The sequence below is a fragment of the Rattus rattus genome, chromosome 13 (assembly GCF_011064425.1).
Source record: "Rattus rattus isolate New Zealand chromosome 13, Rrattus_CSIRO_v1, whole genome shotgun sequence".
Lineage (NCBI taxonomy): Eukaryota > Metazoa > Chordata > Mammalia > Rodentia > Muridae > Rattus > Rattus rattus.
This window is the reverse complement of record NC_046166.1, coordinates 10,029,203-10,050,034: the sequence shown is the minus strand read 5'-3', so window position 1 is coordinate 10,050,034 and position 20,832 is coordinate 10,029,203. Positions and strand designations below refer to the sequence as shown.

General features: G+C 41.2%; 1 protein-coding gene, 1 long non-coding RNA gene and 1 pseudogene across 2 annotated transcripts in view; all 3 read left to right on the top strand.

Annotated features, from left to right (window-relative positions):
* Positions 1-13,615, top strand: part of LOC116914839 — a 46,445-nt gene extending 32,830 nt beyond the window's left edge. The window contains exon 3 of the long non-coding RNA XR_004389778.1: positions 13,282-13,615. This is a non-coding gene — a long non-coding RNA (uncharacterized LOC116914839). The remainder of the gene's footprint in view (positions 1-13,281) is intronic.
* Positions 13,616-14,058: 443 nt separating this feature from the next.
* On the top strand, positions 14,059-15,132 carry LOC116914939 (annotated as a pseudogene).
* Positions 15,133-19,641: 4,509 nt separating this feature from the next.
* LOC116914938 (zinc finger protein 431-like) lies at positions 19,642-20,720 on the top strand. Its single transcript, XM_032919364.1, has one exon. The coding sequence runs from the start codon at positions 19,908-19,910 to the stop codon at positions 20,718-20,720; it is 813 nt and encodes a 270-aa protein (XP_032775255.1). The 5' UTR covers positions 19,642-19,907.
* Positions 20,721-20,832: the final 112 nt, after the last annotated feature.

The following is a 20,832-nucleotide window of genomic DNA, read 5'->3' as shown; positions in this document are numbered from 1 at the left end:
TATAATAGTTATGCCCTGCTACTGAGTTTTCCCATTTGTAAGTATGTAGTGACACTCTTTATCCCTTAGGACTAGTCATGGATGGGGGTCTATGGTCAGATCTGACATTTCCTACACCAGCTTGTCCATGGCCTCCACTTCCTTGGTAATGTGACTTGTAACTGTTGCTTGGTTTTAATGTCTTTTTTTTTTTTCTTTTCTTTTTTTCGGAGCTGGGGACTGAACCCAGGGCCTTGCGCTTGCTAGGCAAGTGCTCTACCACTGAGCTAAATCCCCAACCCCGGTTTTAATATCTTATAGTCAAGTGAGTTTCTTTCTTTCTTTCTTTTTTTTTTTTTTGATTTATTTATTTCATGTATGTGAGTACACTGTAGCTATCTTCAGACACACCAGAAGAGGGCATCGGATCCCATTGCAGATGGTTGTGAGCCACCATGTGGTTGCTGGGTTTTTAACTCAGGACCTCTGGCAGAGCAGTCAGTGCTCTTAACCACTGAGCCATCTCTCCAGCCCAGTTTCTTTCTTTCTTTCTTTCTTCCTTCCTTTCTTTCTTTTTTTTTTTTTGTACTTTTTATTGGATTTTTAAATTTACATTTCAAATGTTATTCCCTTTCTCTGTTTCCTGTCCATAAGCCCCCTACCCTATCCTCCCTCCTCCTTCTATGAGGGTGTTCCCCCTCCCCAATCACCCACCCCTTCCTGCCTCCCTGCCCTGACATTCCCTACACTGGGGGTTCCAACCTTGGCAGGATTAAGGGCTTCTCCTACCATTGGTGCCCAACAAGACCATCCTCTGCTACATATGCAGCTGGAGCCATGGGTCTGACCATGTATACTCTTTGGGTAGTAGTTTAGTCCCTGGGAGCTCTGGTTGGTTGGTATTGTTCTTATGGGAAACCAACCCCTTCAGCCCCTTCAATCCTTTCTCTAACTCCTCCAGTGGGGACCCTATTCTCAGTTCGATGGATGGCTGCGAGCATTTGCCCTCTGTATTTGTCATGCTCTGGGAGAGCCTCTCAGGAAACAGCTATATCAGGCTCTTGTCAGCATGCACTTCTGGGCATCAGCAATATTGTCTGGGTTTGGTGACTGTATTTATATGGGCTGGATCCACAGGTGGGGTAGTCTCTGAATGCCATTCCTTCAGTCTCTGCTCCAAACTTTATCTCCATATCCCTTCCTATGAATTTCTTTTCCCCATTTTAAGAAGGACTGAAACATCCACACTTTGGACGTTCTTCTTCTTGAGCTTCATGTGGTCTGTGGATTATATCTTGGGTAATTTGAACTTTTGGGCTAATATCTACTTATCAATGAGTGCATACCATGTGTGCATGTGTGTGTGTGTTGTTGTTGTTGTTGTTGTTGTTTAATTGGGTTACCTTACTCAGGATGATATTTTCTAGTACCATCCATTTGCCTATGAATTTCATGAAGTCATTGTTTTTGATAGCTGAGTAGTACTCCATTGTGTAGATGTACCACATTTTCTGTATCCATTCCTCTGTTAAAGGGCATCTGGGTTCTTTCCAGCTTCTGGCTATTATAAATAAGGCTGCTATGAACATAGTGGAGCATGTGTCTTCGTTATTTGTTGGGGCATGTTTTGGGTATATGCCCAAGACAGGTATAGCTGGGTCCTCAGGTAGTGGAATGTTCAATTTTCTGAGGAACCTCCAGACTGATTTCCAGAGTGGTTGTAGCAGCTTGCAATCTCACCAACAGTGGAGGAGTGTTCCTCTTTCTCCACATCCTCACCAGCATTTGTTGTCACCTGAGTTTTTGATCTTAGCCATTCTGACTGGTGTGAGGGTTGTTTTGATTTGCATTTCCCTGATGACTAAGGATGTTGAACATTTCTTTAGGTGTCTCTCAGCCATTCGATATTCCTCAGCTGTGAATTCTTTGTTTAGCTCTGTACCCCATTTTTTTAATAGGGTAATTTGACTCTCTGGCGTCTATCTTCTTGAGTTCTTTGTATATACTGGATATTAGTCCTCTATCAGATGTAGGATTGGTAAAGATCTTTTCCCAATCTGTTGGTTGCCCTTTTGTCCTAATGACAATGTCCTTTGCCTTACAGAAGCTTTGCAGCTTTATGAGGTCCAATTTGTCAATTCTTGATCTTAGTGCATAAGCCATTGGTGTTCTGTTTAGAAGTTTTCCCCAGTGCCCATGTGTTCAAGGCTCTTCTCTACTTTTTCTTCTATTAGCTCGAGTGTATCTGATTTGATGTGGAGGTCCTTGCTTCACTTGGACTTAAACTTTGTACAGGGTGATGAGAATGGATCGATTTGCATTCTTCTACATGCTGACCTCCAGTTGAACCAGCACCATTTGTTGAAAATGCTATCTTTTTTCCACTGGATGGTTTTAGCTCCTCTGTCAAAGATCAAGTGACCATAGGTGTATGGGTTTATTTTTGGGTCTTCAATTCTATTCCATTAATCTACCTGCCTGTCTCTGTACCAATACCATACAGTTTTTATGACTATTGCTCTGTAATACTGTTGGAGGTCGGGGATGGTGATTCTCCCAGAAGTTCTTTTATTGTTGAAGATAGTTTTCACCATCCTGGGTTTTTTTGTTATTCCAAATGAATTTGCAAATTGCTCTTTCTAACTTTATGAAGAATTGAGTTGGAGTTTTGATGGGGATCACATTGAATCTATAGATTGCTTTTGGCAAAATGGCCATTTTTACTATATTAATCCTGCCAATCCATGAGCATGGGAAGTCTTTCCATCTTCTGAGATCTTCTTCAATTTCTTTCTTCAGAGACTTGAAGTCTTGTCATACAGATCTTTCACTTGCTTGATTAGAGTCACACCAATGTATTTTATGTTACTTGTGACTATTGTGAATAGTCCCTCATTTCCCTAATTTCTTTCTCAGTCTGTTTATCCTTTGAGTAGGGGAAGGCTACTGATTTGTTTCAGTTAATTTGTGTCCTTTGATAGCTCAGTTGGTAGAGCGGAGGACTGTAGGTGGGGTTTCCAGTTAATTTCATACCCAGCCACTTTGCTGAAGTTGTTTATCAGGCTTAGTAGTTCTCTGGTGGAACTTTTGGGGCCACTTAAGTATACTATCGTATCATCTACAAATAGTGATATTTTGACTTCTTCCTTTCCAATTTGTATCCCTTTGACCTCGTTTTGTTGTCTGATTGCTCTGGCTAGGACTTCAAATGCTATATTGAATAAGTAGGGAGAGAGTGGGCAGCCTTGTCTATTCCTTGATTTTAGTGCGATTGCTTCAAGTTTCTCTCCATTTAGTTTGATGTTGGCTACTGGTTTGCTGTACATTGCTTTTATTATGTTTAGGTATGAGCCTTGAATACTGATCTTTCCAAGACTTAACATGGAGGGGTGTTGAATTTTGTCAAATGCTTTCTCAGCATCTAATGAGATGATCGTGTGTTGGTTTTTTTTGGGTTTTTTTTTGTTTGTTTGTTTACATAGTGGATTACGTTGATGGATTTCTGTATATTGAACCATCCCTGCATCCCCGGGATGAAGCCTACTTGATCATGATGGATGATTGTTTTGATGTGTTCTTGGATTTGATTTGCAAGAAATTTTTTTATTATTTTTGCGTCAATATTCATAAGGGAAATTGGTCCGAAGTTGAGTCTTTGAATTGTATAAGCATAATTGTGGCTTCATAGAAGGAATTTGGTAGTGCTCCATCTGTTTCTATTTTGTGGAATAGTTTGTACAGTATTGGTATTAGGTCTTCTATGAAGGTCTGATTCGGCACTAAACCCATCTGGTCCTAGGCTCTTTGGTTGGGAGACTTAATAACTGCTTCTATTTCTTTAGGAGTTATGGGACTGCTTAGATGGTTTATCTGATCCTGGTTTAACTTTGGTACCTGAAATTGTCCATTTCCTCCAGATTTTCAAGTTTTGTTGAATATAGGCTTTTGTAGTAGGATCTGATGTTTTTTTTTAAATTTCCTCAGATTCTGTTGCTATGTCTCCCTTTTCATTTCTGATTTTGTTAATTTGGATACACTCCTTGTGCCCTCTGGTTAGTCTGGCTTCGAGTTTTTTGCAGAAAGATACTATATAAATTTGGTTTTGTCATGGAATATATTGGTTTCTCCATCTATGTAAGTTGAGAGTTTTGTTGGATATAGTAGCCTGGGTTGGCATTTGTGTTCTCTTAGGATCTGTATGACATCTGCCTAGGATCTTTTGGCTTTCATAGTCTCTGGTGAGAAGTCTGGTGTCATTCTGATAGGTTACTTGACCTCTTTCTCTTACTGCTTTTAATATTCTTTCTTTGTTTTGTGTGTTTGGTGTTTTGACTATTATGTGACAGGAGGAATTTCTTTTCTTGTCCAATCTATTTGGAGTTCTGTAGTCTTCTTGTATGTTTATGGGCATCTCTTCATTTAAGTTAGGGAAGTTTTCTTCTATTATTTTGTTGAAGATATTTACTGGCCCTTTAAGTTGGGAATCTTCACTCTCTTTTATACCTGTTATCCTTATGTTTGATCTTCTCATTGTGCCCTGGATTTCCTGGATGTTTTGGTTTAGGAGCCTTTTGTGTTTTACATTTTCTTTGATGGTTGTGTCAATGTTTTGTATGATATCTTCTGCCCCTGAGATTTTTTCTATCTCTTATATTCTGTTGGTGATGCTTGTGTTTATGACTGCTGATCTCTTTCTTAGGTTTTCTATCTCCAGGGTTGTGTCTGTTTGTGATTTCTTTATTGTTTCTATTTTCATTTTTAAATCCTGGCTTGTTTTGTTAAATTCCTACACCCATTTGGTTGAGTTTTCCTGTAATTCTTTAAGGGATTTTTGTGTTTCCTCTTTAAGGGCTTCTACTTGTTTACTTGTGCTGTCCTGTATTTCTTTAAGGGAATTATTTATAGCCTTCTTAAAGTTATCTATCATCATCGTGAAATGTGATTTTACATACAAATCTTGCTTTTTTGGTGGTTTTGGATATCCAGTATTTGCTTTGGTGGGAGAACTGGGCTCTGATGAAGCCAAGTAATCTTGGTTTCTGTTGCTTAGGTTCCTGCACTTGCCTCTCGCCATCAGGTTGTCTCTGGTGTCAGCTTGTCCTGCTGTCTCTCACAGGGGCTTGTCCCTCCTGTAAGCCTGTTTGTCAGCACTCCTGTAGACCTGTTTTCTTTCAGCTGGATTTTGGTACAGAGAGGTGTACAGTTCAGCAACAGGCACAAGCGCAAACCAGAAGGGTCCTGTCCCAGACTGCTCCAGGTTTGTATGTCCTGAGGGCTCCAGGCAGTTCGCTGGGAGCAGGAGAGTTGGTCTTACCTCTGCTCTCAGGTATCATCAAGTGAGTTTCTTAAAGACAAAAAGTCTCTAGGTCTTGTTTCCTATTCCCATTGGTTTAGTCTGCCTTTTAATTGGTGCCTTAAGCTTTTTACATTGGAGGTTACAAATTGGAAGGTTTGCTGTTACTTAAGATTCTGTTTACTCTTCTGCTTGGCTAGTTTATCTGTAGCTCTTTTCCTCTTCTCCTGGTAGCTAGATGTTTGCTCTGTTCTTCATTCCAGTTCTCCCAGGATTTGTGTTCATCTGTTGTTTTCATGTTTCTTGTGTTCTTCTTGTGTTCTTCAGTATGTAACTTTCCAAATGTTTACTGTGTATAGTAGTCCTTTAAGAATTTTCTAGAGCCATGTGAGGTTTCACACACCTTTAATTCTAGAACTGAGGGAGAGAGGCAGACAGATCTCTGAGAGTTTAAGACCAGCCTAGCCTACACAGTGAATTCTAGGCCAGCCAGAGCTTCATAGTTGGAAAAAAATTCTTTTGCAGTTCTGGTTAATCATTAAAAATTGACTTAACTTGTGCTTGTATTAGACTGTCTAATTTATGTATTAGACTGTGCTTAATCCATAAAACCATTTCTAGTTACAGCCATCTTGGTTGCTTCTTACTGGTAGGGCTGGTGTCCTTCCATGCTTTGCTGGCTTTTACAGTTGCTGCTGACAGAGCTGGGTCTTCTCACACTGTCTCTCTGTGTTTGTTCTTTTTGACTTTTAGCATTGCTTCTGTGTTTTGTATTTTTTGAATCTGAGTTTTGATGTATCATGAAGAGTCTTTTCTAGTCAGGTCTGTTTGGGGTTCTCATTGTTTCCTATATTTGATTGTTTCTTCTCTTGGTTTGGAAAATTCTCTGCTATAATTAGATTTGATTCACCATTTGATTTGTGTCTGAGCTCCTTCTATCCCATGACTCCCTAGGGTTAGCCTTGTTAATATATAGATTTCTTGGAAGTTTTGGTCATGTTTATTCTTTTCTTTTCACATGTCTGTGTGTAATTGTTTTGTGACTTGTCTTTATCTCTGAGATCTGGTTTTCTACTTGGTTGCATGTGTTGATGATGCTGTCTGCTATGCTTTTCCTCTCACTGCTTGATTCCTTCACCACTATAATTCTGTTTGCTTCTTGTCAGCATCTCAATATCCTTGCTAAACTTTTCCTCCATTCTTTTTAATTGTCTTCTAAGTTAGTGATTCTTTTATTCACTTAAGCGACTTTCTGGTCTATGTCTTCAGTTGATTACATGTTCTTGTTCAGGTCTCAAATTATATTTTTATTTGTTTATTTGAGTCCTGATTTGGTGATTGGCTTCCTATAAAAGTAGGAATCTGAAGTCTTTCTTACATTTCAACTATCCTCATCCATATTTCCAGAATTTACAACTTGTTAGTCTGCGTTGGTGCCATCGTATACTGTTCTCTCTGTCTCTGTCTGTCTCTGTCTCTCTGTCTCTGTCTCTCTGTCTCTCTGTCTCTCTGTCTCTGTCTCTCTGTCTCTCTGTCTCTCTCTCTCAAGTTTCTTTGCTGTTTTAATATGTCATCTGCTAGAGTGAATGATCATTTGCCAGAGTGCATGTGTTCTATAAATTATAGTTTTCCCTCCTAATTCTGCTTATTTTATTTTAAATGTGCCTTTCTGGTGAGTTATCTTCGTTTGGATTTATGTTAGGGGAAGTCAACTGTAGTGACCACACCTCACGGAAGTCGCAGTGTGGGGCTGCAGGAGAAGCTACTGTGAACTTTGCTTGCGTTTGGAGGCAGAGTCTAGAATCCTGATTGGAGAAAATACACTTCATAGTTTTTGGGCATCCCTGTGCCCTCTGCTCCAAACTATAATATTTAAGTGATGAAATGAAGCTGTAAGGAGTAAGAGAGTAAGAATGAGGAGACTGTGTAGGTTAGAAGGACGAAAGGCACTAGAGAAATTAGTTTGTATTAAACTTGTAGAAAAGAAGGACAAAAGAACCTTTTTGTACAAGATACGAGTTACAACATGTCTGTCAAAAATTCTTAAGATATAAATGCATACATAATAAGGACAAGATTTTAAATATTAAATATATATTTATAAAACAGGAGAGCAAACAAAGGTAAGAAGTGTAAACACAAATGAGCAGCTTTCAGTAAATGCTTCTTTCTGATGAAAGACAGCCCCTCCTGTAATGTTTAGTTCTGCCCATTAGGACATTGACTCAAATAGTTCATCAAATTCTGTCAGTAATTTTCTGTGACTCATGTACTTCCTGCTGTGGCTAGAGTGGGTGTTTCAGACACTTCCCCCCTTCTGTTACTGCTAGGATAATCCCCGCCTCCTAGAGGCTCTTACTCCAGCGTGGCTCCTGCTCCTCATCCCACCTTCTGTTCTAGGTTTTGCTGGATCATTTGCTCCATGGGGCAGAAGAATGGGTGGGGAGATGATGAGCAAGGCAGGTCTCTACCTGTGGGCCTCAGGTTTCTGAGTCCTTCTTTGCTGGTGGATTGGAGCAGGCTGTCGACAGCCATCTTTGGTATTCAAGGAAGACATCTGCGATGACACTGTGGACAGCGTCCAAAGCACCAAGGTTAGCGTAGTGAGGTGCGCCTTGTCCTGTGCGGCACATTGGGAATTCCTCTTTCCGTCTCTGCAGAGCGTTTGCTTTTTCCCAGTAGTCAGAGCATTCAGATGGGAAGTGAGCCTTCATCAGCTTGTTTTATGTTGTTTTACCCTAGTTAGGGAAACCATGATGTGGATCCGCCCACAACAACCCTCATTAAACGTGCTGTGCCGGGGCCTCAGCTCTTCACTCTCAGAACACCTGAGGGAACTGCCATAGTGATCTCCGCGAGGCTCACGCATAACAAACATAATAATACTCGTCGAACTAATGTTAACTTGTGCTAAAAATTAGAAAATCCTGATACAAAGATAAGAATTAATAGAATAGGCAAGAGAATTTGACTATGTTTGGCAATTAAAACTTAAAAAGGTCAGGCTGATGGGTCTGCAGAGAAGTGGTGCACAATGGAGTTACTTATTTGGATTTCTTACAACCATAAAATGTCGAAGACAGCTAGAAGAAACAACCAAAATCAACTTGTCAACTCTCCCTGAGGAACACTGACTGGGACCCCCAGCAACAGCACAGGGAATAGCTTTAAGGATTAACAAATGTGTTATGTGGAATTAAACAGTTTCTGCATGACAGAAGAATCAGTCAAGGGAGTGAGGAGACATTCTTCAGAAGGGGGGAAAATCTTCACTAGTTATACTTCAGGTAAGGACTTACTATCTAGAATATATAAAATTTGCAAAAATTCAACCCCCAAAATTCAAAATTCTCAGTTCACGGGCCAATGAATTGGACAGATAGTCTCAAAAGATAAATACAAATGGCCACTGACCCTTTAAGGAATGTCCAATGCCCTGAGCCAGCAGGGAAGTAAGGACTATTTTTGGGGTTTTGTTTCATCCCAGTCAATGACTGCATTAAGAAAACAAATAAATGGCAGCAAATGCTGGGGAGGATGTGGGGAGAAGCTGATGCACTGTTAGTGTGAACCCAGGTAGACATGGGAAACCTGTGTGACGGGGTCCCAGACAGCTACAATAGAACTTCCACATGACCCGGATATGCACAGCACTCCTGGACATGCGGACAGGAAGCTCAGCTGGTAGAGTGGCCCCAGCATGCATAAAGCCCGGCGTCAGTGCTAGTATTACATAAGCCCAGCGTGGCTCGCCCATAGTCCTAGTGCGCTGTAGGAGGAGAAAGGAGGGCAGAAGGTTAGGCATCCTTTGCTTCACAGCCAAGTTTAGGGCCAGCCTGGGTGTATGAATCACTGTTTCAACAACAACAAACTCATCTTCACCAGAGACACGTGCACATCCATGTCTAGTGCTGCTTTTTTTTTTTTTTTTAAATAGAGCCAAGAAATGGAGTCAGTCTCAGTGTCCCACGGTTCTTGTGTATGTGTTTGCTGGGAATGAAGCTGTAGGCAATCTGCCCTGTGCTGCAGTTTAGCTTAGGGTAGATTCCCACTAGTGGAGGGATGGGTGCTGAAAGCTTGTTATTCACACTATAGACATTTGGTCAGCTGGAAACAAAAGGAGAATATGAAATTCATAGGGGAAGGGCAGCCCTGGAAGATGTTCTGTTAAAGGAGGTGACCCAGCCTCAGATAAATACCTCTGTCCTCTCTCATATACAGACCCGAGTTTCTAGTAGTTTTCTGTATGTATCTGTGTGCAAGTGTGGGGAGTGCCAGAAAACTAGAGAGGACCTGTGAGAAGGGAAGAGGTTTTAAAGGACCTCTCAGGGTAATAGACACATTGATGTGAAGATGGAAGGGAGACCACTAGGGGCAGACGAGCCTGCGGGAGATGGGAGGGGGTATGTGTGGGTCAGAGTAAAGCACAAATGTCATAAAGAAACACATTACTCTGTGTGCTAATTAAAAGACGAATGCAAGTTATGATTGACAATGTAAAACTGATTTGTTTTTCTGGTTCTCACTGTTGTGAATTTGTCCTTTTTGGTGGTAGTTAAGTGCATAAAAATGTATTTGATGGTGGAAATATGAAATTCAGTGTGAAGCTCCAAATGGCTACTCTACTGTATAGACGTTCATGGAGCTGTATAGACTTTGGGTCTGTATAACTTCTATGTACGATTTTTTATTTGCAGTGCTTTTATAAATACATTTTAAAATTAAAAAAAGGAATCAAACATTATTTTGTGTGGCAATTAAAAACATGTGTTTAGGGTAACATTACGAATGTCTCAGGAGATAAAGAACTGGCATAAGAGGTAGATTGTATAGGTCAAAGCAGTAAAAAATCTCAGTCTTATCATTGCTACGATATAAAATATGATAGGAACAAAAGCTTAGAGGAAATACAGCATGTTGTATTTCAGAAGTCTGTGAGAGTGTGGTTCCCTAGATCATAAGCTAACATTAATAATTATTGTATGTTCCCTCACAATACCGTGAGATAGGAAATAATGTTATTCTCAGTTAACAAAGAAACAGTTTTCACTTGACAGATAAAGAAACTTAACAGTATTATGAACTAAGAGATATATGCACCTATTTTTTTTTTCTTTTCTTTTTTTCGGAGCTGGGGACTGAACCCAGGGCCTTGCGCTTGCTAGGCAAGCGCTCTACCACTGAGCTAAATCCCCAACCCCTATATGCACCTATAATAGTAGAGTGAACCCACCGGAGCTGTCACCTGGCTTTAGCACTTGCTAGTTTCAGAGTAGGAAGGGTTCGAATTCATACCTCCTGTCTTAGTCCAAAAACAGATGCTTTCATTTCTGATCCCTCTTTACATTGTTGTCCTCTGATGTTACTGAGTAATCTTATAATTGCTTGATATTTGTGGGGAGTAGACATGAAAAACCTTCATAATGGCAATGATATTTGTAATTGTGAGGGGTTTTTTGGGTTTTTTATGGGGTAGAGAAAGTAGTTTTAATCACATGGAGTTTGTAAGAAGCTTTTTTTTTTTTTAAGTTGTATTGTGGGGAAAGACAAAACCTGCTGATACGGTTCATCCTGTTTCATAAATCTTTGACCCATTCACCAGACTCTGACCATTCTAAAGATAAAGACTGTGAGGTATTCGTTTTTCTGACTGGTGGCCTTCTGCAGATTGAGAAACTGTGTAATGATTAACTGTGGTAATGGATATGCACTTGCTGGTTTTACCTGGTATCTTAATGAGCTTTAACCCTCTGAGTACAACCAAACATAGCCTAGAATCATTGAAACTCACCATTATCTATGACTACTTATATGTAAGTTTTCTATGATAAATATCTCATTCCGACCTACCAGTCTTCACCACTATCCTCCCCCACTCACATACTCATCCTTCCTATAACGTATATTTAGCAGCAGCACCCTTTGGTATTCTAGACGTTGTATTATTTGGTGTGTGTGTGGTATGTGTGTGGTGTATATGTGGTGTGTGTGTATGTGTGTGTACGTTTGTGTACGTATGTGGGTGGTGTATGTGGGGGGTGTGTATGTGTGGTATGTGGTGTGTGTGTGTGTGTGTGTGTGTGTGTGTGTGTGTGTGTGTGCTGTGTGTGTGTGTGTGGTGTGTGTGTGTGGGGTGTGTGTGTGTGTGGTGTGTTTGTGTGTGTGGTGTGTGTGTGTGTGTGTGTGTGGTGTGTGTGTGTGTGTGTGTGTGGTGTGTGTGTGTGTGGTGTATGTGTGTGTGTGTGTGTGTGTGTGTGTGTGGTTTGTGTGTGTGTGTGTGTGTTGTGGGTGTGTGTGTGTGTGGGTGGTGTGTGTATGTGTGGCTTGTGTGTTGTGTGTGTGATATGTGTGGTGTGTGTGTATGTGTAAAATGCATGCCTTGGCATGTGGAGGTCAAAGGATAGCTCAGGTTCTTTCCTTTCACTGTGAGTCCCAGGGATTGAATTCTGGCCTTCATCAGGCTTTGCTTAGCAAAGTACCTGTATCTCCTGAGCCATCTAACCGACCCTGTTCTATATAATTAATCCGGTTTACATAGTCAGGCCATTTTCTAGCTAATTCCTAGAGAGTGGAAGTCCCACACTTAGGCTGTTTGTTGAGATAAATAAATGAAGACATAGTCATAGGTAAGTAACTGTGTGTTTTACATCATTTGGATTCATTTCTGGATCTGGGGGCTGTCTCTGAAGTGTCAAGACTGATTGTTGGGCTGGAAAGATGTCTTAGTGGTTAACAGCACTGACCGCTCTTCCAGAAGTCCTGAGTTCAATTCCCAGCAACCACATGGTGGCTCACAACCATCTGTAATAAGATCTGATGTCCTCTTCTGGTGTGTCTGAAGACAGCTAATATATATATCTACCCCTTCATAGAAGGGGAGGAGGCCTTTGAATTTTTATCTTTGATTCTTCTGTGATACTGTCAAGTGTAGTAATGCTACAAATATGAATAGGTCTGAAGTTGAAGGATTACAAACTTGTAAAGCATAATTGGAGATATAATTGGATATGTGGGAATGACATGGATAGGCTTGGGTTCAGTTCTGTATAGTTGTGTAAAGTCACAAGACAGCCCAAGAAACAGCAGAGTGGAAAATAAAAGTCAGATCAGTGGAGGAGCTGGTTGGGAAAGAGCAGTGTTCTGAAACTAAGGAACAGAGTGTCTCATAGTGAGAGCACCATGAGTACCCATTTGGCAATTTGGACTTTGTTATTGTCTTAATAGAGATAAAAGTGAGTGTCAGATTTCACGATACTGAGAAAATGCTAAGTGAGGACACAAAGCAGGGGAATGGTTTACATTCTTTCTGTATATCTTGGAGACGTGCATGCACATCTTACAGCCAGCATGGCCCTTAGGTAAGCCAACTAGGACAGCTTTCTGGGTCCTGTGTTGGTTTGGGGAATCGGGATGATTCTGGGCTGTACCTTACTTTCCCCTAAACATTCAGTGTTGTGACTCGTCATATTCCTGAGAGCTTGTGGAAGATGCAGGCCATAGGCCGTTCCATGCTCACTGTGCTGACTTACACGCCTCTTTTCTCTTGATATCCTGCTTTTAGTTCTGTGGGATTCCTTATCTCTCTCATGAGCATCACTTTATCTTCCCCATTATTCTATAAATGCCTTAATTTCCCTTATTATTGTTCCCCATTATACTATAAATGCCTTCATTTCCCTTATTATTGTTCATTTTCCATTGTTAGCATAATGCCTGACAAAGTTATTTTGATTATGAAATAAATTAATACACATCTGTCTTTTAAAACCCAAAGTAATTCTATTTTGGTAATATCACAGAATTAAAAATGTAGAATGTTTGAGGAAAGGGTTGATAAACAGTTACAAATGACAGTAAGGTGAGGATTGAAAAATTGGTGTTTGATCAGTCTAGATGGTTTCCCATATTGAAAGCATTGTAGCAAAATTGTTGTAATAGGAGACAAATTTAAGTGGGCTGAAGAAAGAGGACAAAGAAGCAACATGAAACTCTGTTTTTTCCTTTAACAGATTCTAGGCTAAAGGGAAGAAGCCATTAGAGAAGAATACCCCGAGGTCCATGAGGACAATTTGTGATCAGTGCTTACTCTTATGCCTTGACTTGCTATGTAAGTCTTTCTCCCTCTTGATAGCATTTGAAGGTTTTTGCAGTGCTACTTGGAGCCTCCTTGTGGTGAACCTAATAATGACATATAAAGTAGAAAAACTTGATACACCAGTCATTGCATATGTAGATTATTTTTATGAGGGTTAAATGAAGGTAGGTTTTGTGGTTGTGATAAGAATGCTTAGTTCTTTGGTTTCCAATGAGTTATAATGTGATGCCTAAAATTGTTATAACTTTGTTTCTGTAGTACTTTATTGTTATATGTTTTATTTGAAAATTTTGTTTTAAAATATTTATTTTAAGCCCTAATACTCTTCTTTTTTTTTAAATATTTATTTATTTATTATGTATACATCATACAGTTTTCTGCCTGCATGTGTGTGTGTGTGTGTGTGTGTGTGTGTGTGTGTGTGTGTGTGTGTGTGTACCAAAGGTGTGGGATTCCTAGGAGGATCCTATGAAGGAGGAGTTAGCGTGTGGTTAACCTGCTGATATCAGCGCTGGGAAGCAAGCCTGCTTCCCTGAAGAGCGCTGTGTACTGTTAGCCCTGGAGCCGTGTCTCCAGGTCCTTAGCTGATAAACGCAATAGATACCATCACTGTTCTCTCCTTTCATATTAAATATCAGCACCAGGACTATTGTTCTATATTCTATCTGAAGACTGTGAAAGAAGTGCCTGAATGACCAAGTAAGAAGAACTGGCTTTATGAAAATAATACATATTAATCAGAGATCAAAATATTGAACATAGAAGTATTTAAAATGATCATGTATAATTTAGGTCCTTCAGGTCCTTCATGATCCTTTTGAGACAAAGTCTACCTTTGTAACCTCAGACTGGCCTCAAACTTATGAGCCCTGCTGCTTTTGCTTCCAAAATATTGGAATTATAAATGTGTGCTAGTATACCTAGGCAATCCTGATCCTCAATGCTCTTCTGTATAGGCTTTTTAAATATAAATACTTTTGAACATTTCAACAAATATCCCTGTAACCATATCCAGTTCTTAAAAGTGAAACTTTAGTCAGAAAGATGGCAGACGTGGAGAAAACCCACCGTTGTGACGAAAGAGGTTCTGGCTAAGGCAGCAGGCATTCTGGAACCTGTAGACTTGTAGGAAGAAGCAGAGCTGCCTGCCAAGATCCTGGAGGAGTTTATGAGGAACTCTGAGAAGAAAGACAAGCTGCTTTGTAGTCCACTTCGAGTAGTGAACTTCTCACAGGCTCTCCTGGCTCAGGAGGAACCAGATACTTTGGTCTCTGAAGACACAAGTCAACAAAAGGCAACTGAAACTAAGAAGCAGTAGCAGGAACTAAAGGCCACAGACTCGGATCATGCGGATGTCATAAAATGTGCCGTGTCTGAGGCCTTACCCCAGGTTAAAGAGGCTCACAGGAAGTACACAGAGCTTCAGAAGGTGTTTGAGCAACTCGAAGCTAAGAAGTGAGTCCTTGAGGAGAAGCTATAATTAGCTCAGAAACAGTGGGTGCTGCACAGAGTCTGACGAAGATTTCTGCAGAGGGAAAGAGACGCTGGAAGAGAGCTCTGGAGAAGCTTGGTGGCTCACATCAGGAGCTTGAGACCTTGAGGCCGCAAGTACGACAGGAACAGGAGAAACCGCAGAGGAACTAGAGCTACTCCAGCTGCTGTGTTCCCTGCAGAATAAGCTGGTCATCTCCGAGGACAGAGATGTCAGAGGGCCCGCCCTTCCACCCAAGTCTCCCTATAGATGAAAGGGTGAGACGAGAGCCGTGCTCCAGCTGTGCGAGTGCCCAGCTTGGGCTGCGACCAGAGCAGTTCCTTCACTGTTGACTCTCTAGGCCTAGGCTTGTAGCCTCTGTACGGTTTTCTACGCTGATTTAACCTGACATCTCTTGGTTTTTCAGTGACTTGTTCTGTTTTGTGTTACACTAACTTTGACAGTGTATTCTGGCTTGTTCTTATTCACCTGTGTCTAACTGCTGTCTGTAAAACTGTACCAGCGAAACTGTCACACGCATGCATACAGGCACGCGTGCCACAACCACCTTTTTCTCTCACTGACCTTCAATAGTTTTTCCTCTTGCCCTCTCTTTTTCTTTGCCTTCTTTCCCCACCAGATGTAAAAGTAACTTTATGTACCCGATGTAGTTATCTCAGAGTCTTACTGCTGAATAAGCTCACCCTTTGCAGTTTTTCTAAACTGGCTGGCTGGTTCAACTCAGCTCTTCTGGTTCAAAACCCATCTCCAAGCTGACTGGTTGAAATGGGCCTCTCTTGGCTTCTGACTGAATTGCTCTGCTTGGAAAATCTGCTCTGAACTCCAGGAACTGAAATGTACTGACTGCACTGACTCAACTGAACTCCACTGCACCGAACTGACTCTCCCTTTACTGCCCCTCCTTCCTGTGCTGTCCTGTGAGTCATGCTGTCAAACCTTTCTCTGATTCATCACTTTGCCCCTCAATTAGACTGGCAACTTCAAACGTGGCACTTACCATTTCAGCTGTAGTCACTTAATCCTGCATTCAGAACTTGAGTCTGTTGAATCTAGAATGTGAAAACATGTCTTTGTGACTGTGACCTCACTCTATTCAGTATTGTATAAAAATTTTAGGAACTCTCCAAGTAAACACTTGGTAATTGCTCATTGATAGAACAGAAAAATGCTGTGTAGATAATAAACAAACACATGGCTATAAGATTAATTAAAAAAACTTCATCAATATAGTTGTTCTTTATGAGTACCCTTACCACAGTCTCATTGCTGCTTGCTTCAACCTTTGTTGTTTTATTTTGTGTGTGTGTGTGTGTGTGTGTGTGTGTACAGTCTCCAATGTTGTTCTTAGGTAGCCATCTATCTTATTTATTGCATGCATGTGTGGATAGGGAGGGGAGTGTCTGCCATGGTGCCTGTGTGGAGGCCAGAGGACGACTTTGCAGAGTCATTTCTCTTCATTCACCTCTACATGCTGTATTAGTAACTTGTCTGTTGCTGTGGATAAAACACTGTGACCAAGGCAGCTTATAAAAGGAAGAGTTTATTTGGTTTTATGGTCTTGGGGAGGTGTGACTTTGGAAGCTGAGGGATTGATTACATCTTAAACTGCAAATACAAAGCGGTTGGTAAGCCGGAAATGGCTGTAAACTCTCAAAGAGTTTCTTTCAGTAAGCTTTCCTTTCTCCAAACAGCACCACAGACTGGGGACCAGGAGCTCAAAGCTGAGCCTTTGGGGAACATGGGCTCAAGGGAACACACTCAGGATGCTAGCGGCCCGCTGAGACGTCTCTCCAGCCCTGGGCCTGGCTTCTGCCGTGGGTGCTGGGGATTCGACTCAGGGCCTAAGACTCGCACAGCAGGAACACTACTGACTGAGCAGCTCCCTAGCCCCTTGCTTTTCATTTTCTAGCACATTCTAAAACTTCATACATTCATGCCATAAAAAAATAGTCTTTTGTTTGTTTGTTTGTTTTTCATTTTTTGAGATAGGGCTTCTCTGTATAACCTTGACTGTCCTGGAACTCACTCTGTAGACCAGGCTGGCTTTGAACTCAAAGATCTGCCTGCCTCTGCCTCCTGAGTGCTGGAATTAAAGGCATGTTCCACCACCGCATGGCTAATGATATATTCTTATTGTTGTTGTTACTTTGGTTCTTTTTTTGTTTTAGTTTTTGTGTTTTGGCTCTCCTGGAATTCACTATATAGACTATGCTAGCTATCCTCTAACTCACAGAAATTCACCTGGCTCTGCCTCCTAGGTGCTGGGATTAAAGGTTTGTGAATTCTTACTGTTAAACTTTCCACTAAGATTTATGTGTTTAGAAGATGCACCTTCTTTATATGTTTTTGCTGCAAGTCCATTGTTTTCTTCGTGAGCTGTTGTTCTCTTTCTAGTGTATGCTTAGAAAGTCTGCAGTCATCACTCCTGCAATCCTCTACTTTAGTGTTCTGTCAGTGATTCCTCAAAGTGGAGGCTTACATGAACGCTGGGACTCCAGGAGTGAAGCAGGCATGGTGGAGGCTAAAGTGGAAGGGTCGTCATGGGCTTAAGGTCAGCCTAGACAGTGACTTCCTGCACAACTTGGGCTGCAGACTAAGACCCTGTCTTAAGATCAGTCAGTCCATGAGACACCCAGACTCATAGGAATTTCTTATTCCTCCCTGCCTCCTTCATTAACTCCCCTCCCTGTTGTGGTAAATATTAATAAATTATTATCCCGAGCTGGTGTTGGCACCCATAGGACCACGTGACACTGCGGGGATCTTTATCTCACTGGCTCCACGTTGTCCCAAGTCCTCTCAGACCCAGGCGATCCGTGAGCTGCTCCAGTGTGGCACCGTGCCACGCTGGTCCCTAGAGTTAGTTCCAGCACCTGTGGGGCCATATGGAACCAACCATGATTTATCTCTGGTCAGTATCTCTCCTGGTGACTCTCTACTAGCTCGAACTCTCTGGTTCCAGCTACCCGGTAAAATAAGACTCAAGAAACTGCAACCCAACAATCAGATTTGTATGTTAAATTCTCAGTCCACAATACGTCCACACAATAAACTCACAACCAATTGATAAGGATATAAACCGCCCACCGAGATAAGATAAACTGACCTATAGAAATCCATCCCTTAAGAAACATTCATAATAACCTGTATCTACGCAGAGATGCTTGGCGAGGATCGTTTGCGCCTGCCTCCGGCTTGACTCTCCTGCTCCCCCTCTCCCTTTCCTTCTAAAACTTTGTTCCCTCCCCCCTTCCTTCTCGTCCAATGACAGGCCTTGTTTTATCTTGTGTCTGCCTTCACCTACACCTCCCTCCCTTCCCTCATTCCTTCCTTTTTTCTTGTGGCACTTGAGATCAAACTCAAAGAGTTGTTTGTGGTGGGCAGGTGTTCCTCCACTAATTTATATCTCTAGTTCTTTGCTATTTCCAACGTGCACAAAGTAAGTTAATGCAGTTGTCATGTGTGTCATTATCCTGTTCAGCTGTAATTAACTCCCAGCTTGACTGAGATCTGATCCCTGAGTGAAGGAGAGACAGTCTTGCACGGAAGTATGAGATTTCACGTGGCTGGGGTCAGCACCGTTTTCCGTAGATCTGCAGCCACTCATACAAAAGCTGTGCATGGCCTGTGGGTAACCCTGCTGTTGGGAGAGCAGACAGGCGGATGCCGGGAGCTTACTGGCCAGCCAGCTTATTAACCTCTGCAGAAAACCTGAGATTCAGTGGGAGACACTGTCTCAAAAACATAAGGGAGAGCAGTAGAGGGTAAGCAGTGCCTTTCTCTGGCTTCTTAATGTGTTTCTGTGCACACCCCCCCACCCCACCCCCACACACCCCGAGTGTGAAAGTTCAGCCATTATAGGAAGCTAGGAGAGAATCTATATCTCATGGAGTTGTATTGGTAAAGTGAAAGAGATCAGTAATATCATTTGTTGCATGTGAGGATCAGAAGAGGATGCTGGAGATTTAGAGGGGAAGAGAGATAAAGGGATGACGTTTGCAGGATCAGGATTGCTAGGATCCGCTTTGGAATTCATGGTAATGAATTTTAAACAAGACCACTTTTCAGATAGTCATTACCACCCCCCAACCTTGACTCCAGCCCAGTTTGTAGACAGAGTGAGTAATGATTCAATCTGTTTGATTCTTTACCAATCAACAGGATTGATTTACTTACACCAGATGCCACAGTTAATGGAGAAAAAGTTTAAATGAAGAGTTTCTTTTTATATGTTTATGTATTACATGAACATTTGAGTTTGATCTCAAGTGCCACAGGAAAAAGAAAGAAAGGAAAGAGGAAGAAAGAAAGAGAGGAAGAGAGGAAGGGGATGAAATGAGTGAATGAGGCAGGGAGGCATAAGAACAAGAAAAGTGTATTAAAGGAAAGATAGTATATATACTTGTAACCCAGGGAGGTAGAGGGAAGTTAGGAACTCTAGGACATCCTAGATGTATAGTAAGCTCAGGGCCCACCTGGACTACATAAGCCCTCCTCATAAGATACCCCCAATAGGGGTTGGGGATTTAGCTCAGTGGTAGAGCGCTTGCCTAGGAAGCGCAAGGCCCTGGGTTCGGTCCCCAGCTCAGAAAAAAAAGAATCAAAAAAAAAAAAAAAGATACCCCCAATAAAGGAACAAAATAAAAAATATAGAAACAATAATTTTTAGTTATTATACTAAATCACTTGTACATTTTAAAGAGAGCCTCACTTAAACAGACAAATGGAATACATATTCTTTCCTTTTAGTTTGAGCCTTGTATGTTGGTTTTGACATTGAGTTCAGAGGAGGACTGAGAATGTATGGAGTGAAAATGATGGGTTTTTAAAGGTAATATACAGTAATAAATAATGCCTACCCTTTAAAATTAAGTCATTATTTGAATGGGGCAGGATTTAACAGCATAAGAAATGAACATTCTAAAAATGTACTTGTTTGATTTTGCAGGTTCCCTGTAGTTAAGCAGGCTTAGGTGATTTGGCCTGTGTGCTCTTACTGCTGCCTCTTGTACTGTGAGGGAAGCTCAGGCAAGCCCTGAAGTTGCAGCATGGCAAGGATATGGTCACTTCCCCAAGAGATTGCAGTGACATATGATGATGTGCATGTGAACTTTACTTGGGAAGAGTGGACTTTGTTGGAACCTTCCCAGAAGAGCCTCTACAAAGATGTGATGCTGGAGACCTATAGGAACCTCATTGCCATAGACTATAACTGGGAAGATCACAGTAATATTGAAGAGCATTGTGAAAATCCTACTGTAGAGAAACTCTCTGGATATATCCAATGTGTTAAAGGCTACTTATATCACAGGCATCTTCAAAGTGATGGACTAGTTAATACTGGAGAGAAACCCTATGACTATAACCAATGTGCTAAAGCATTTAGACAGCACAGTCATCTCCAAATGCATAAAAGAACACGTACTAGAAAGAGACCCTACGAATGTAACCAATGTGGCAAAGCCTTTCCATGTCACAGCGATCTTCAAAGACATAAAAGAACACATACTGGAGAGAAACTCTATGAATGTAACCAATGTGGCAAAGCCTTCGCTTACCTCAACAATCTTCATACACATAAAAGAACACATACTGGAGAGAAACCCTATGAATGTAACCAATGTGGTAAAGCCTTTGCACAACACAGCCATCTTCAAAGGCATGAGAGAACACATACTGGAGAGAAACCCTATAAATGTAACCAGTGTGGCAAAGCCTTTGCACAACACAGCCATCTTCATAGGCATAAAAGAACACATACTGGAGAGAAACCCTATGAATGTAACCAATGTGGCAAAGCCTTTGCACGATGTAAATATCTTACAAGTCATAAAAGAACACATACTGGAGAGAAACCCTGATATGAATGTTGTAAAAGCTTCGCATGTTATGGTGGTCTTAAAAGGAATTTTAAAAACATATTCTTGTGAGAATCCTATAAATATAATCAATTTAATAAAGCCATTTCATAAC

What these genes read in the sequence shown, in the direction of transcription:
- LOC116914938 (XM_032919364.1), top strand. Translation starts at nt 19,908, where the DNA reads ATGGCAAGGATATGGTCACTTCCCCAAGAGATTGCAGTGACATATGAT.